The 19,012-nt window shown below is 39.8% G+C and overlaps 1 protein-coding gene across 1 annotated transcript in view; it reads right to left on the bottom strand.

Moving 5' to 3' along the window:
* LOC126470879 (serine-rich adhesin for platelets) overlaps window positions 1-19,012 on the bottom strand; it is a 479,197-nt gene that overhangs the window by 62,471 nt on the left and 397,714 nt on the right. Inside the window, exon 14 of the mRNA XM_050098901.1 lies at window positions 15,436-15,555. Coding sequence (XP_049954858.1) covers window positions 15,436-15,555 — 120 coding nt within the window. The remainder of the gene's footprint in view (window positions 1-15,435; window positions 15,556-19,012) is intronic.

Below are 19,012 nucleotides of genomic sequence, written 5' to 3'. Positions count from 1 at the left end.
TTGTACTATTTGGTTGTACAGTTCATCTGTTCCACTTAAACTAATCTTGAATGAACTTAGTGACTGAAATAAATAAGTATTGTTGTGGAATACAGTAGAAATCAGAGTTAGGGATAATTTGCTTTCTGTATATTAAGTGTACTGGGAAATTTGGGGTGTCTGGAAAAAGTCACTTGACAGTTCACAGTTTTCTACAGCTACCAGAAGACTGATCCCTGCATTTTTTTAGATAAAGAAAGAGTTAGATTTGTGGTACATGAAAGTTAGGTCAGTTGTTGAGTTGAATGTTTCATCGAGCTACTGACTGCAATAACTTCATGTTATTTACATTTTCACTTAAAGAATAATACATTATGTCTCAAAGTGATTAGAATATTTAAGTGTCATCCAAAATAAATAGAAATGTAACAATGTTCATAATCATGTAAAGCAATTTGTGATAAAGCTATTTCCTCAGTCCTTTATTGAATAAAGATACGAAATGGCACCCAGAATACTGAATAAGTGAACAATGGTAAACTTCAAAGTGATGCTTAAGGGGATGGTGACAAACAGAGTTAATTCATTGTTCATCATAATGGCATCAACATCACTCAACTGGTAACAGGAATACAATTGCTATCGTTAAGCAGAAGATAATGCAGTCAAGGAATTTGAACAGTTCTTTGAAGGAGAAGACAATGTTAATGATTGACTCAGTGGTCAGCTTGTTGCTTACCATTGATGAAAACACTTAAGACACTCATGCACTATCTGTACGCAATGTATTAGCACATGCTTAGCACTGTCCACTGTCTCAGGTATCGTAGATACCACAATAAAGTGGTGCTCATGCATGCATCCTGGCTCATTTGATGGCATCCTGGCTTATCATTGTCAAAGAGTGGATCTGGATGTTAGTGGCCCACCAAAAGGTCACCATCTGGTGCATTCTGCAGGTGTCTCAGTTGCTTCTGGGATCTGCTTCAAGGCTGTTGTTCTGGTTTATCAGCTGGTTCAGTAGCTGGCCTACTCTTATATGGCTTTACATGGTTCATGTGCATTGCAATAAAGTGAAATCGCAACTGGACTTTTACTGTAACTGGGGAGATGATTTCACGGACTTTATATGGTTCTTTCATGTGCAATTTAAACTTCCTGATGTTACCTTTCTTCAGTACTGGATTATTCAATAAACTAAGTTTTCAACACAATATTTAGGTATGACAGCTCCGTAGTCATGCTGAGCAGACAGCTGGAGAATGACTTATGATTTCAAGTGCTTACATGCATCCATACTTCATGTAGTTTTCTGGCTAAGTCTCTGACATGTTGATTGCTGTTGCCTCTCGGTGATGGTGCGAAGTCAAATGGTGAGGTCATTTGCTTGATATAGACAATTTCTTAACGGCTGATTTACATGCTAGTGTGTACCTCCATGTTGTTAATGTTGAGCATGTCTGGCATGAAGGTACCACATGAATTGTGCTTACTGCCAACATAGTGACTATCATTTTCATGAGGGATCGATGAAATTTTTCCACTTGGCCCTTTCCCTCTGGATGAGCTTAGCTTGTCAAGTCTTCAATAACCTTCATACTTGCTGTAGTAACTTGGAAATAAGACTGGAACCTTAGTCACTAATTACAGAAGAAGGTGAGCCATATATCAAAATCTAGTCTTTAACAAACACATGTGCCACAGTCTCAGCACGTTGGTCTGGGACTGTTTCTGGGACTTCTTGCAGAGGTACCTCAGCAGTGGTCTAGTACCGTATATAATCAACAGCTTAAAATTTAGGATCTTGTTTCCAGGACTGACACTGCATGACATCCTCTTGAACATTCGTTAATTTCTCTTTTTTGCCATCCACATTGCTGTGTAGAACTACCTTGAATTGGTTTTCACTTAAATATAAGGACCACCTAGTCAATCTACTGCTGGGGTCCTTCAGGTTGAGCAGTAAAAATAGTTCATTGTGGTAGTTATGCTTCTGCATTACTCATATTGGCAGCGCTTACTGGAACTTGTAGTTTCAGCTTGGTTTTTCTTTAGTGACATTTACAGTTCTTGCCTATGGCCTAGCAAGTCACTGTTTACTGGTGGCTCTGTTAACAACAAATTACTTTCCTTGCACTTCAACACTTTCACATCAATACACAGGGCTTTTCCTGTTACCAGGGGATGCGCTCATGTTCAGTCAAATGTACGTCGACTAAGAATGACACAACTGTGTTGCTACTTAGTTTGTGCATTACCTCAATGGCACTAACATTCCTTTGAGTCTGACCTATAGAAATCCCTTTGCAGCCATAAACATAATGACTAGAGCGGTAAAACAACTGTAGGCTACCATAGACTGTCATAAGTAAGCATAGACTATGGCAGTTCACCTAGTAGCCTTGATCAGCTAAGGTCATACTTGCATTACCAGTAAGTTAGGTGTGATGTATACCTATTGGGTGCTACCTCATACCAATCACTTTGTTTACGTATGGGATAGGTTCTTATTAAATTCCCCTAGAACCCAGACGTGGTGAACCATCTATAAAATGAGTGGAGATAGATAAGGGGGATTCAAATTAAACCCAGTCACTAGTGTAAAGCAAAAGTGATGATTTTATTAACTCAAAAATATAGTTATACACAGCACACATACTCAAAAATAGTCTCTAAACCCAGTCACTAGTGTAAAGTAACAGTGATGATTTTAATAATTCAAAAATATAGTTATACACAGCACACATACTCAAAAATAGTCTCTAAAACTGTTGGCGCAGTTATCCCATTGTGACCGTAGCCGATCAATTCCATCCTTGAAGAAGCTAGTAGGCTGCTGTCGGATCCAGGCCTGGACCCAGTCACACACTTCATCATCCGTTGCGAATCAATGTCCGCAAATAGCTTTTTTTAGAGGTCCAAACACATGAAAGCCCGCGGTGAAAGGTCGGGATTGTACGGTGGATGTTCCAGCTTTTCCCACCAAAACTGCTGCAATGTCGTCTTCACCACATTGGCCGTGTGTGGGCGGGAATTATCGTGCAGGAGGATAACAGCATTGGACAACATTCCTCAGTGTTTTGACTTGATGGCTCGTCTAACATGGGGCATTGATGGTGGTTCCCTGTTCCAGGAATTCGACAAGCAGTAGACCCTTGTGGTCAAAAGAGGACATCGTGACCTACCAGAACTGGTGTGCACAGCCTTTGATTTCTTTGGAGGTGGTCAAGTGGCATGTTTCCCTTGCTTGCTCTGATGCTTGTTTTCTGGTTCAAAATGGTGACACCATGTTTCGTCACCTGTGACAATATGCGACAGAAAGCCGTATTCCTCCTCATGATAACATTGCAGATGACTCAAAGACAGTGCCATTTGAGTATTGTGCTGTTTGGCAGTCAGTTGGTGGGGAACCCACTGTGCACAGATTTTTCAAAAGTTCAAGTGTTGGTGCACTATGGTGTGGGTGGTGCCCATGCTAATATCCAGCAACTGATGTATCTCATCATGGTGATTCTGCGGTTGTCCAAGACTAAAGCATTCACTCCACAACCATTTCCAGTGTGAGGACATGATGAGCCTGTCCAGGATGAGCATCGACTTTCAGTGGCTCGCGCCCCTCAAGGAATCATTTGCACCATTCCACAACGTTTAAACAACTCAGACTGTACTCACCATACACAGCCTTCATCCATCGATACATTTCATCACTTCCAACTCCTTCCAATGCCAAAAATTGAATCACTCCTCGTTTTTCCTACTTAATCGCCTGCATGTTCAGTAATCAGTGATAACTTGTGTGATCACCTTCTCTTCGACATGAAATCAGATTGGCTCTACGCAACATTAAATGGTCCAAGCACGTCAGTGTCTCCACCAACAGATGGCGCCACCATCCCCACAGTTACATGGTGCCACCTTATGTCTAAGGCAAAGGTACACGCACTGACCAGGTTTCATTTGAATGAACCTCATATATAGGGCTGTGTAGCCTAAGAAATATTTTTGTTCTACATAATGGAAAATCCAGGATGGAATGTAATAATAATGTGAACAGGATAGTTGTTACCCACCATATAGCACAGAGAAGCTGAGTCACAGATAGGCACAACAAAAAGACTGTCACAAAATGAGCTTTCAGCCAACAAGGCCTTTGCAGAAAAAAGACATCAGACACACACACACACATGCACATGCAAGTGCACCTCATACACACATGACCACTGTGTCTGGCAGTTGAAAGGGCCTTGTTGGCCGAAAGCTCATTTTGTGAGAGTCTTTTTGTTGTGCCTGTCTGCGACTCAGCATCTCTGCTATGTGGTGAGTTCTTTTCATAATATTGTTTTGTTCTACAAGTTACTTACAAATAAACCGTAGTTACAGCAAAACTAGAACTGTCAGTGTTTAATTCAGGTTTTATTAGAGAACTGTTGATCTCTGACATGAAACAGAGGTATGCTGTGATAAAAATTTTAAAAAAAGGTCAGGTTTATCATATAGCACTAGGAAATGCAGTTTCCTCAAAAAATGGTAAAATTAAGAAAAACCCGCAAAAGAAAAGTATATTGAACATCACTTCAATACTTTGTCAAACTTATGTAAAACATATTTCCATTATTCATAAACAATTTTCATATTTATCAACAATACAAGGAAATTGTTGCTTTTGATCATGATGAAGAACTTTCTATTAGGTACAAAATAACGACAATAATTATATACATTTTTTATGTTTGTGCATGTAAACTGTAGTTGCATCAAAAATAATTGCTTTGGTTACATAAAAGTACTGAAGTTATACAATCAACTAATTTTTATTCTCAGGCTGTCTCAAAAGGAAGTTTATATTTCAAGAGCTCCTTTAGGAATTCAGTTAATATGGGGTGATTCTTGGGAGTGGACTGCACATTTTGTGTGTGTGAATTTTACAAAAATGGTGATTCAGCGACTGTAGCACTGAGGAAATTTTGCAGTGATCATGGATTGCATAATGTAAATGAAGCTCCAAGGGTTCCCCTTATCAGGAAGTGGATCACAACGTTTGAGGAGACCAGTTAAACACTGGTCAAATTAAAATCCACATGACCAAAGACATCAAGAACTGCTGAATCCATAGAGAGTGTAAATCAGTCTGTTCATGAAAATCCTAACCTCTCCACTTATAAGAGTGAAAGTTCTTTAAATGTGCATAGATCATTACTGCACTCAATTCAGCAAAATGACCTTAATCTGCACCCTTAAAAAATCCAATTGTACAAGAATTAAAGCCTCAGGATGCCAGATATAGGCTGCAGTTTGTTAATGGTGTGACTGAGTGTCCTCCTTGTTTTCTGACAAGGGTTAGTTTCACCTGAATGTTGACATCAATAAGCAAAATTGCCATTACTGTAGTGCAACAAACCCTAAACAGAATCATGACAGACCTCTTCATTTACTAAAGTTACTGTATGGGCTGCAATGTCGGCTTGAGGGATAGTTGGCCCATACTTTTTCGAGGAAGAGTGCGGTTGTGCACTTACAGTGAATTTGAAATGTCATGTGACTATGTTAAATGACTTTTTGGTGCCTTAATTGCAAAACTTTCTTGGTTATAGCCAAAGAACAGTTTCAGCAAGAAAGAGCCACAGTACACACATCCAATGCATCCGTACTGTGAGTTTGTGAAGTTTTCCCTAGCAAACTGATCTGCAGGAAAGGTGACATAAATTAGGCCCCCACACAATTGAGATTTGAGCCCCATGGATTTTTTCTGATAGGGATATGTCAAATATAAAGTGTATGTCAATAATCTGACTTCTATGGAGCAACAGAAAGAAAATATCCATACTGAAGTGGCAGCCAGCCCAGTGTCTACATGCCAAGCTGTCATGCAAAATTTTTTTCATCATTTAAATGAGTGTCATAGGTATGTTGGATTGCATTTAAATGACATTATTTTTAGGAAGTAAATTTCTAAACTATTATTTCAATAATAAATAAAGAATTTACCGACAGACTACAGTCTTTATTTTATTCTGTTTTGTAATGTAGTTTATATTCTGTAAGGACATAAAATACACAATGGACTAACAGTGAGTGATGCATGGTTCTAATTACATGCAAAACAAACAAACAAAGAGAAGTTGCTGGCTCCCAGTTTCTGCTTTACACATCCATTTATGTTTCTTTCCCTATCAATGCTACCAATACTACCAGTAATCTAACCAATTACTACATCATTTATGTATTGTACCTAAACTGCTGAATTATAGTTTGGTAAAGCGCAACTCCAGTTATAACTGAACTGGATTGTTCTTTCTGTTACATTGGTCTGAGCGTCGTTAGTTGCCAGGAAATCTAACCCCAATATACCTTCATAGCATTTTCCTCTGCTTCTTATCACTTGCATTTTGGCCAAATATTCATCTTGGCCTATCACAAAGATAACCACACCTTCTCCATAATTGTACACCCTGTTACCATTTAACCCTGTAACTGCACTGCTTGGCAGCTACCAGCTTTCTTCCTTAACTATACGGCACCACATCAAAGAAATATGAGCTCTATGTCAATTAGGAAATGGCCATTTTGTCCACAGTAAATTGTGTTAATGAGCTGACCATTGGAACTGTCATCAGTGGAGCTCACAGTAACTACTGCTTTTTGGGAGGCAGCAGTAGTGGTGACCCTTCTGTCCCTCTGTCATTTAATGCACTCCTCCCAAAGCTCTCCACTTTTGGCTTCCATTCCTCTTCTTATGGTTTCATGTTGTGTCATTCCAGTGTCCACACAGAAGACCAATTTTTTTCCTATGAGAAGTTGTGATTTGCCAACTGTTCTCATGATGACTGGCTGCTGAGTAAGCTTCACACATAAGACGATACAGTCTGAAATCAATTTGAGGTCTCCGTAGCTCTTCAACAAAGCAAACTGCTATTTGTATTGCTTCTTTAAATGTTTCACAGTGTGTCAGTCTTACTGCTCAACTGACTTCACCCTGTAGTCCATTAAAAATTGTATCTAATGTCCTCTGTCGAGCTTCAAAGAGTTTTATCTCACTGTGAAAATCATTCTCACTGAGCTCATAAGTGTTAGCATTAACTTTTCTAATGTGATCTGCAAAATACTTTATGCATTATCCATCCAAAATTTGCATGCAGTGGTGCTTCTTCCTGTAAAACTTTTGTGTGTTTTCCCCTTGTAGCATTGCACAAGTGTCTGTTTAAACTTTTCATAAGTAGCTGCCCAACTGCATGTGGTATAACACATGATAAAATTGAGTGCATCACCTTGTATTCACAGTTTGCTACAGTTACTTTGTCAGAGTCACTCCAGGGTCATTGTTATGGCCCATGGAGGACTGTAGGTTTACTTCTTTCCTCTGGAATGGTGATGGTTGAAGGAAAACTGAGGAGCCAGGAGCCCACTACGGACAACATTTCATAAGGGATCTTGTCCAGGATGAGCGGTGTTGGGTTGTGGGGTCATCAGGGTTAGCAGGTGGTCAGTACTCATAGCCATGGCCCAGTTACATTTACATAACTTTATTCATATCACAATACATACATACACTCTAATGAGCAATGCCCTGGTGGCCTATTGACTTGAACAAGGCATGAAAGAACTGCTACTGGTGACAACACAACCCCAACCTACAGAAAAGAACCACTTTTACTCTGCACAGCCAGCTGTATTTGTGGCCAACAACCAGTGTGTGTAGGATAAGTGGATTTGGGATGCACGTGCAGTGCTGGGAGCTGAAAGTTGACTTACTCTGCTTCTGTGCTCTTACAAAACCAATGAGAAATGTACCCCAGGTTCAAAGGCAAAGGCTAAAGTCAACCAGAAATGAACTTAATATATTATCTTGTACCTCTTTGAACAGCTATCAGCGTCATTAATCTGTAAAACTACTCTGATCAGCCAGAACATTATGAAAACTGACCTACTATCAATATAAACCCAACCAGGTGACAGCAGCATCACCTAGTGAGGGATGGCTTCTAGTCAGACACACATTCAGTGCATGTAGCATCAGTGAGCATGCTGTCTGTGCGTAGAATGGAGAAGGCATGCAATCTATCTGAGTTTGACCAATGGCAGATTGTGACGGCTCAGAGGCTTGACACAAGCATTTTGGAAAATGCATGACTTGTTGGGTGTTTGAGGAGTGCTGTGGTGACTGTCTTCATTACATGACAAAACCAAGTTGAAAGTACAGTCAGATGTCTTGGGGTTGGGCAGCCATTCCTCATTACAGATGTCAGACATCACAGGCTGGGCAGATTGTAAAACATGACAGGTGGCAAACTGTGGCAGAAATAACATCAGACTTTAATTGTGAGTAGAGTACAAATGTGTGTGAACACACAGTGCACCAAACACTCCTAACAATGGGCTTCTGCAGCTGACGACCCATGCATGCGCCAATGTTAACACCATGACAACAGCAACCACAATTGAAATGGGCACGTGGCCATTGGCACTGGAGATTGGTGCTTTGGAAGAGTATTGTATGGTCTGATGAATCCCAATATCTTTTTCATCATGCCAATGGGAGGGCCCAAATTCACTGTCTTCCACGTGAACAGCTCTTTGACACCTGTACCACGTGATGGAGTCAAGCTGGTGGTGGCTCGATTATACTCTGGAGAACATTCACATGGGCATCCATGGGTCCAGTGGAGCTTGTGCAAGGCAAGATGACAGGCAAGGAGCATCATACACTGGTTGCAGACCACCTACACCCCTTCATGACGATCATGTTTCCCAATGGCAGTGGCATTTTTCAACAACATAATGCACTATATCACAAAACTAGGAGTGTGATGGAGTGGTTCAAGGAACACAGTGGTGAGTTCCAGTTGATGTGCTGGCTGATCAGTAGATACGAGTGGCTGCTAGAGAAATCTGAAGATCGTTGTACTAGCTTCTCTGTGTTGATACAGTACAAATGAGACTATTGTTGTGCATAGTAGAGGAATCCAAGTATTAACATCAAACATCAGTAAGACAGAAACCATTTAATATTTTGAACATTGTTGCCATTTAATATTTTGAACATTGTTAAGCTGTTGTATGAAAAGATATGTTGGATTAACACACTGCATAATGAAGATATAATTCGACTTGAAGGTGAGCCATTCAATGCGTATTATATGAAGTGTGATGGTAGAGTGGAAAGACACACATGTATGAGAAGTCCAATTGCTCTGAAATATCATATTCAGCAACTGAAGGAATGAGTCAACATGAATAAGCACCTTCACCCCCTAAAATATTATGAACAATTATGCTACATGGTATTGCTGACCAAACTTTATGAGGATAGCAATTACATTATTTATAAGAAACTAATGACCTTTTATAGCTGCAGTTGTTCAGAATCCAACATCAAAGTAATTTCAAATTATGTGAAGTACAAAAAACAAGATTCAGTTCATTTCAAGAGAAACAAAAGATCAAATTTGAAATATTTAAAATAGTATATCAGAGGACAATAACAGAGTTCGAGACAACAGATCAAATGTTCACTACTGGTACATTCAAGCATGGTCTCTGGAAATGGCTATGGTAATTTCTCTGGCAGTTTTACAGCTTATTTGTATTTTCTCATTTGCTTTAAATAAGAATATAATATTTGGCCAGACAAATCACTATGGTTATGGTTCACAAAGAGGTCTAAGAAAACCATATTAAGATGCACACAGCAGGATATTTTGTGGTTATTAAGGACAAATACGTAAGTAAGGAGAACTTGTATGGAATAGTCAGCAAGAGCCAATTTTTTTATATTCTTCAGCTCTGTCATACAGAGAGAAGAAATCAACAACAGTAGTACTGTCTGTTGATAGGTCCACAGACAGTTACACAAGAGATATGGGTGTATCCATGGATGGTTGATTGGCAAACAAGCTTCACTGCAAATTTGTTGGCAGGAAACAAAGGGGTTACTTGATATGCAGGTTTCAAAGAAACAAGCAGCATTGTGACTACAGAGCGTCCATTCTGAAGGGAGTAAAAGTAGAAAAATGACCAAAGAGCATTATTAAAAGCTTTTATATATTCTGTTGTTGGTAAAAATGTTGATGAGAAGGGTCTATTACTTCGCGATCATCAGGAGACAAAAGACTACAGACTGATTGATGAATATTTTCCCAACAAGTATGTTATGTTAAAGATGTTGCCACCAATGACAACTTAATAACTGGGAACCTCAGACTGTATATTTTTTTAGACAGCACAAGCTCTATGCTAGATCACTTGTGATTTTACACAATTCCAAATTGACAAACTGCAGGTCACATAACATGACCAATATTTCATCACTCATCCTTACTGTTATCTAGAACCAACTTCCTGCACCTAGACACAGAGCTGTGCTAGCATATGCATAGCCAATCTTTGTTATCGAGTTAATATTGCTGCTGCATACTTTGATAATGTGATCACGGTAGCTTTTGATGCAGAACAACTGCAGTGTGGATACATCAAAAATGATACAGAACGTCCACGTGTAGCCCTTGTCAACTGTGGTTACTGTTCCATTCCACTATACTTTAATTACTTCATTTTTAACCCATATTTGCACTTTGATGATGATTAAGAGCAACACAACAACTTCTATTTTTTTATATGAAATATGACATTGTAAGTGCCTGTATATGTCAACATTCATTGTTTCAAGCAAATGTTTAGTTTTTCACCAAATAATGACTCATTTACGACTCTTGTGAATGTGCTGGTCATAACTGTTACATAGTATTGTTTCTTCAGTGACTTGTAGGTTTTAGAGTAATAAACATTCAAATACTGACTGCAAAAAAATTGAAAGTTTTATACATAAATGATTTTTATGAGTGATGGAACAGACACATTTCCATATTTTAAAATAATTTTCATTCAGTTTCAGCTATTTGAGCTAGGGTACACTTCCCCTGTAAGAATCAAATCTATTACAAATATTATATTCTGAAAGTATCGACATTGCTAACATAAGACGCTCAAACCATTGTTATCTTATATGGTGTCTGATAATAGTCACACAAGGCTTAAAATTGCAAGAATTAATTGTTGCTTAAGTTTCTCTGCTATTGAGCTGTGTTACTGAAATTCCTATTCAGTTTACCATCAATTGATAAGAAATGATAATGGAAGATTTTAGATATTTTTGCAATGTCAATTACATTCGTTTTCCCATTTCATTTAATTTGTATATGGCCATTTCTTTTGTTTCCTCAATACTGTTCCCATCTTATCCGCTACTCATTTAATTATATTCTGAGAGTTATGTATCCTATCAGTATAGTTCATATTTATAGTGTCTGTAATTATCACTTAAGACCTTATGGCATTTTCTGTAATGAGGTGCTGCATATGGCTCTCAACTAGAGGACTGCAGACATATGGTCAATGTATGTAAAATTCATTCAGCTGCAGTGTGGGAGAGAGGGAAGTCTGTTTCCCCTAACAACACAACTACATACATTTGGTGTACAGCCACACAAATCGAACTTGTTTGCACTCAGTCTCATGTATACTGTGAAGTCGAAGGGCGTGCAGGGATGATGCATTTTCTTTACTCATCACTACGTCCCATACTATGTTGAGATGTACCCAACCACCAATTTTTTCTTTAGCAATGTGGAAGAGCTGTGAACATATTGGGTCACAGTCAGTGAATGCTCTTCTGTGTGATGATGAGTGAGGGAACTACTGGTTGAGTGAAATCAAACTGCATGAAAAAGAGTGACAGGGAATGGATGCCACATGGTGCTCCAGTCTCAATCATGCCATTATGTTTGATACAACTTCTGCTTGCTTGTATCACTACTTTAATTGTATATTGCATACATTTGTGGAAAGAAGTCATCCAAAAGGGATATGATTGCCTGTACAACAGCATTATATTCATCTTATCCTGCCATTTATAGTTCTTCACGAGTTGTATGAATGATGCAAATAGACTAATAACTCTAAATTTCTTGTGTATCAGTTTTCACAATTTTTGTCTTAATATCTTCCAGTGCCAAAATAAGTGTCAGCAGTCACCTCCTAGCCTGCTAGTAGACACTTTCACAGCAAGCCCGTCTACAAACAAGGCATTCACAAAAATATACACTGATGAGAGAAAACTTTATGACCACCTCCTTAATAACTTATTTGTCCATCTTTGGAATGAAACACACCACTGATTCTGCATATCAGGGATCCAAAATTTTGCTGGTAGGTATGTGGAGGCATATGGCATTAGATGTCTATGCACTGGTCATATATAATTCACATAAATAAAGGGCCGCTGATTTGCATATATGGTAATGGCAACTGATAGCGACCCAGCTGGTTCCATAGGATTTACATGAGGCTAATTTGTTCCCCGAGACATCTATGTCAGTTCACTATAATGATCCTCAAACTGTTGTAGCAAAGTTCTGGCTCTGAGACATGGACAATTATACTGCTGAAAGATGACATCGCCGTCGGGGAAGACATCAAGCATGAAGGGACGCAGATGGTTCACAGCTGTCAATGCATATTCAATTACTACCACATGTCTCATTCAAGCACAGGAGATAGTCTGTCATAGCATAATACTGCTCCCACCAGGCTGCATCCATGTTGTGCTGCATGTTTTGAGCTGCCGTTGACCTCAATGATGACTTTTGTGAAGATGGCCATCAACCTGGTGTAGCACAAATGTGATTCACTCAAAGAGTCAACACATTTTCATTGATTGATGGTCTATCTCAATGGCCCCATGCCCACTGCATTCATGACTAGTGAAGTTGTTGGGTCAACATGTGAACACAGAGGGGTGGTCTACTGTGGAGCACCATGTTCAACAATGAACAATGAATGGCGTGCTCCACAACATTTGCACCAGAATTGTCCTCTTTCAGCAGAGATGCTGCAGATCACCACCTATCCTACTTTACAGAGCAGACAAGGCTCTGAACCCCACATTCTGTGAAGGGTCGTGGACATCTGACCATTTAGCATCTAGTGGTAGTTTCATTGTCCTTCTACCTCTTACCATATTTATATTTATGCCAGTAGGATGTGAACATATGACCAGTTTTGCCATTTTCAAGATACTGACTCACAGGCTCTGCATAATAATAATCTGCCCTGTATCAGAGTTGCTTATCTCAATGGACCTTCCCACTTGCAACCCACATCTTTGTTAGAGTGATCCCCTATCCATGTTTTCTCTGCTTAGATATCGTTGCTACCACATTATGTGCCTGCAATGCCATCAGGTGGCATTCAACATCACAGTGGGCAGTGGTCATAATATTTTGGCTTATCAGTGTATATTGTTGCACAACTGCTTTCCTGTATTCTGGCTAGGAAAGTTCATTGCTGGAAGCAAACTGAATTTGAAGATGTTCCATTATGTTTTCTCTTTTCCTGCTGAATGCCCCAAACAGGCTATATGAATTTACCCACCAAACACTACACTAGTGCTTTCCTGAAAAAAGTGTAGGTAATATATTTTCAGATTACACCTAAAGTTAGAGCAAAGGGTTTATGGAAACTGTGATCTAATGAAAGCCTGACATTACCATCAGAAATAAATAAAGACAGAAAAATTTCACTGGGAGTAGTTGTGAGCTAGCTCAGCTACTAAGAGTACTGCCCACGAAAGGCAAGGGCCAAGTTCCTGTCCCAATCCAATACACAGTTTTAATTAGTCAAGAAATTTTAAATTTAATCTAGTCTCCTAAAGATGGATATAAACTTTTGAAACAGATAGATTCAAATTATAAATACCAATTTAAATACATTTTCCTATTGTATGAATGCATGGTTTAATGGAGATATGACTTTAAAAATTTTCTTGGGTTCCAGCGGTGTCAGGTAGTTAAAATCCTGCAAGCTTTCTACCGAGCTCTCCGCAGTCATTGAGAAGTGGTAAGAATGACTGCTGTGTTGCTGTGGCCGTCTCATTATATAGCCATGCATCTGGCTGTGATGTCACTAGTGCTCTCTTCCTCGCCATATATGGTAATGTTTTCATCCCGCGTCCATCGCGGCTGTTTTAACCTTGCGATGGCTGGGTCCCAGGCTGTTCTGAGCTGCTAACTGCCGACCTTTTTGATGGTGTTTTCAGAGGTTTTTATTTCAATAGCTTCTTTTATGATGCTATCCCAAAATACCTTCGTCCTCATAACAACAGATGTTTCGTTGAAAAGAATTTGGTGTCCATTTTCTAAGGCATGTTCCGCAACAGCTGATTTTTGTGGATAGCTTAGGTGTAAGCACCTCTCGTGTTCCATCTGACATTGCTCCACAGTGCGTCCTGTCTGGTCAACATAGTAACAGCCACACTGACATGGTATCTTGTAAACTCCAGACATTCTAAGCTCTAGATAGTCCTTCACAGGCCTCATGAGCTGTCAAATTTTTGCTGCAGGCCTCAACACCGATGAAATGTTATATCTCTTCAGGAGCCGGCTAACCTTCCCTAACATAGTACCACAGAAAGGCACAAACACAAGTTTCTTGCTTTCTTCATCGGTGGTGTTCTCTTCTCTGTTGATGTGTTTCTTGCGTGTCACACCAGATATAGCCTGTGATACCTGTCGGTGGCTGTACCCGTTTTCCCAGAAGACTTTTTGGAGGTGGCTCAGTTCTAGTGGCAGACTTTCAGTGTCTGAGACGACTTAAGCATGATGGACGAGGGTATTCAGAACACCACGTTTTTGTGCTGGATGGTGGTGGCTGAGAGGGTGCACATACCGATATGTGTTTGTTGGTTTCCTGTAGACACTGTGGCTGCGGTGCACATTGGTTTTCTGTCGAATGAGGACGTCAAGGAAGGGTAGTGCACCATTTTTCTCGACTTTCATCGTAAACTTGATGTGGCCGTGAATGCTGTTCAGGTGTTCTAAGAATTCTCCCAGTTTTTCATGACCATTGAGCCAGATGATAAAAGTGCCATTGACGTAATGATAAAAGCAACTTGGCTTAGCTGGAGCCATGTCCAAGGCAATGTCTTCAAATTTTTCCATAAAAAAGTTGGCTATGGATGGAGCTAATGGGCTTCCAATAGCCACGCCATCCAATTGGCCAAAATACTGGCTGCCATGTAGGAAATATGACGATGTCAAGGTGTGCTTAAACAGTCCCACAATTGTGCTATCAAATAACTGGGAGAGGAGATCTATACAGTCTTTGGCTGGAACACATGTAAACAGGGAGACCACATCATTATATCTCCTCACATCAAGAACACCAACTATTTTATCAACAGAATTAAACAACTGGGTCTTAGTCAAGGAGTTATAATGGTTAGTTTTGATGACTGAGGTGAGCTAGGTCGAAAGCTCGTGGGAGTTTAACCACCTGATGCTGCTGGAAGCCTGAGAAAATTTTATTAACATTTTCCTATTTTAAGCCACAAGAAATATATGTCTGGTCGACTGTAACTTCAAACATTTGTATGACAAGGACTCTTTGAAAAACACTTTTACAAACCTTTCTCTACGAATGGTAACGTATGTTGGCTTTTCTCTCCTGAGTGTCTGAATTTCCTGAATTTTCTCCAGTCCAGCATTCTGAGGCCTCTCTGGGCGATTCTGAAATGATGTTGTGTATCTGTGGGAGAAACATGATGTTAGTAAAAATCCAAATGATAAAATTAGCTTTACCGAGACAAGCATGTACTTCAATACTTTAATTACTTATTAATAGCATTGCTGACTGATTTGCCTATAGCTACACTGTGTCTAATATTCATAAATTTAATCAATATATATTATAAAAATGGATGTATGTGTATCCCACATCAGCTCCTAAACCACTGGACCAGATTCAACCACACATGGTTGGTGGCATATCATTTACTGTCCGCAAATCATCACTGTGGGGGTAAGAAGCACTTACCTATCAAAGGTATAGGGGTGGCGGTGGAAGTGAAAAAGCAGTGTAGCCCATGACACCCAAATATTCATACTTTAGTAATCCAGTATCTGAGAATGAGAACACTTAGAGACTTGCAACAAACTTTACACATAATTTCAAACCTTTATGAAACTTTTTCTTGCTGATGATCCCCACAGAATGATGAAAGGAAAAATGTTTATTGCTTACTACATTTTCGCCGTGCGGGATTAGCCGAGCGGTCTGAGGCGCTGCAATCATGGACTGTGTGGCTGGTCCCGGCAGAGGTTCAAGTCCTCCCTCAGGCATGGTTGTGCGTGTTTGTCCTTAGGATAATTTAGGTAAAGTAGTGTGTAAGCTTAGGGACTGATGACCTTAGCAGTTAAGTTCCATAAGATTTCACACACATAACATTACTACCCCGTTCATGCAGTAAAACTGCCACATGAACCATGATGTTTTAATTTATTACTTATTTACTCATTTCGCAGAGAGTACTCATATGTACCACTGAATGTACCAAAAAAATATATATCACTGTGCAACACATAGTTCAGGAGATATGGTGTCATAAACACTGGCACGCGTGAAAACTGCCACATCATGCAAGACATTTAAATTTATTACTTCATTGCTACTAACTCTATACACAACACTTTTTGCAGACAGTATCCCCATATGCCACTGAGTAGAGCTGCAAAAATATATCATTCTATGAGACACAGTTCAGGAGATATGACATCAAATACTGAAATGTGTGAAAAACTGCAGCTTCATGTATGACTTTTAATTTATTACTTCTATACTACTAACTCTATTCAAAACACATTTTTCAGACAGTAGCAACATATACCAGTGGATCTACCTGCAAAATTATATAACTGTAAAGCACATAGTTCAGGAGATATGACATCATAAACATCAAGCTGCCTGAAAATGAATCTGCAGCGTGAAATTCGCTAGAGATATAGGAGGAATATGTATACAGATTTGTTAAATACACATTAAATATATTTGAGATGTGTTTTCATTGGCAAAGCCATGGTAAAAAGTTCATTATAATCCCCTGGAACGATTTCAACCAAATTTGGTACAAATATTAGGTACAATCCGGAAATAAACACTGTTGGGGTAAGAAGCACCAGCCTCCTATTGGGGTGAGCATGGAATTTGGAGAGAGAAGGAGGAGATGGAGAGGCAGAGAGAGGGGAAAGAAGGAGATGGACAGAGAAAGGAAATGGAGGAGATTAACAGAGTGAGGGGGAGGAGGAGATAGACAGAGAGAGGGGGAAGGAGGAGATGGACAGAGAGAGGGGAGAGGAGGTTATGAACAAAGAGATGGGGGTAAGAAAAGATGAAATTAGAGGAGGGAGGAGGAGATGGTCAGAGGATGAAGGAGAAAATCGACAGAGAGGGGAGGAACAGATTGTAGAAGACTGGAATAAATACATGCCTGGGCAATGCTGGGCACTCAGTTAGTAGAATAAATAAAAAAGAAAAACAACTAGACAGTATAACAGAAGCAGCAGGCATAATAAACATTCTTATTATGTTCACACATGTAATATTTCATATTCGGAAGAGAAATACTGTGGCTCAGCTACACATTGTCATAGAGGTCTCCAATATGAGACCTACCACTAACTGACTCGTCTGTTTATGCATTACATTGCTTCAGCAGTGTACGCAGTCACCTTTGAGCAGCTATGAATATTTTATGCAGTAACTGTATCCTATCCTGCAGTCTGATTCAAGCTGCCTAGTTACAACATTAGGAGGAGATGTGATGTAGAACTGACATACTGCGTATGAGCCAAATGGAGGAATTTACAGAGAAAAAAACTAGGAAGGAAGATTAGACTTCAACCCCTCTCAACATCAAGCCATTACAACATTTTATTAGAAAACATTAAAAATCCCTAGTTATTATTAAATCTAACCAGGTTTACACAACATTTTATTAGAAAACATTAAAAATCCCTAGTTATTATTAAATCTAACCAGGTTTACACAACATTTTATTAGAAAACATTAAAAATCCCTAGTTATTATTAAATCTAACCAGGTTTGACTCAAATAAGACCATCCACAGATTTTGCTGTGGTTGTTGATGCAGATGTACTTGGACTGGTAAAGCACTTCATTGTGAAAGGCATAGGCCCCAGCAGAGGTGAATACAGGGAGAGAGGGGCGGGGGGGAGGGGGGGGGGAGGGGGGGGGGGGGGCAGGAGGGCAAACTACCGACCTGCAGGCCCTCTCCCCACAACTACAGGATTCTTCTAAAAATAAGTAAATAAAGGTACTTTGCAACACAGCTTTCAGGCAGCATTGAAAATTTTCTCCTATTGTAGTTGGTATTACACTGAAGAGTCAAAGAAACTGGTACACCTGCCTAATATCGTGTACAGCACCCACAAGCACACAGAAGTCCTGCAACGTGGTGTTTCACGGACTCAACTATTGTCTGAAGTAGGGCTGGAGGGAATTGACACCATGAACCCTGCAGGGCTGTCCATAAATCCATTAGTATGAGGGGATGGAGATCTCTTCTGAACAGCACCTTGCAAGGCATCCCAGATATGATCAATACTGTTCATGTCTGGGGAGTTTGGTGGCCAGCGGAAGTGTTTAAACTCAGAAGAGTGTTTGTGGAGCCACTCTGTACCAATGCTGGATGTGTATGGTGTTGCATTGTCTTGCTGGAATTGCAAAAGTCTGTCAGAATGCATAATGGACATGAAAGGATGCAGGTGATCATAAAGGATGCTTACATACGTGTCATCTATTAGAGTCATATCTAGATGTATCAAGGGCCCCATATCACTCCACCTGCCTATGCCACACACCATTAAAGAGCCTCCGCCATCTTTAACAGTCCCTACTGACATGCAGGGTCCATGGATTCATGAGGTTGTCTCCATGCCCATACATGTCCATCCACTCGATACAATTTGAAACAAGACTCGTTGGACCAGGCAACATGTTTCCAGTCACCAACAGTCCAATATCAGTGTTGATGGGCCCAGGTGAGGCATAAAGCTTTCTGTTGTGCAGTCATCAAGGGTACACGAGTGGGCCTTTTACTCCAAAAGCCCATATAGATAACGTTTTGTTGAATGATTCACATGCTGAAACTTGTTGATGGGCCAGCATTGAAATCTGCAGAAATTTG

Source organism: Schistocerca serialis, chromosome 3 (assembly GCF_023864345.2).
Source record: "Schistocerca serialis cubense isolate TAMUIC-IGC-003099 chromosome 3, iqSchSeri2.2, whole genome shotgun sequence".
Classification (NCBI taxonomy): Eukaryota; Metazoa; Arthropoda; class Insecta; order Orthoptera; family Acrididae; genus Schistocerca; species Schistocerca serialis.
The sequence above is the reverse complement of the archived record's forward strand: the minus strand, read 5'-3'. Positions and strand labels throughout refer to the sequence as shown.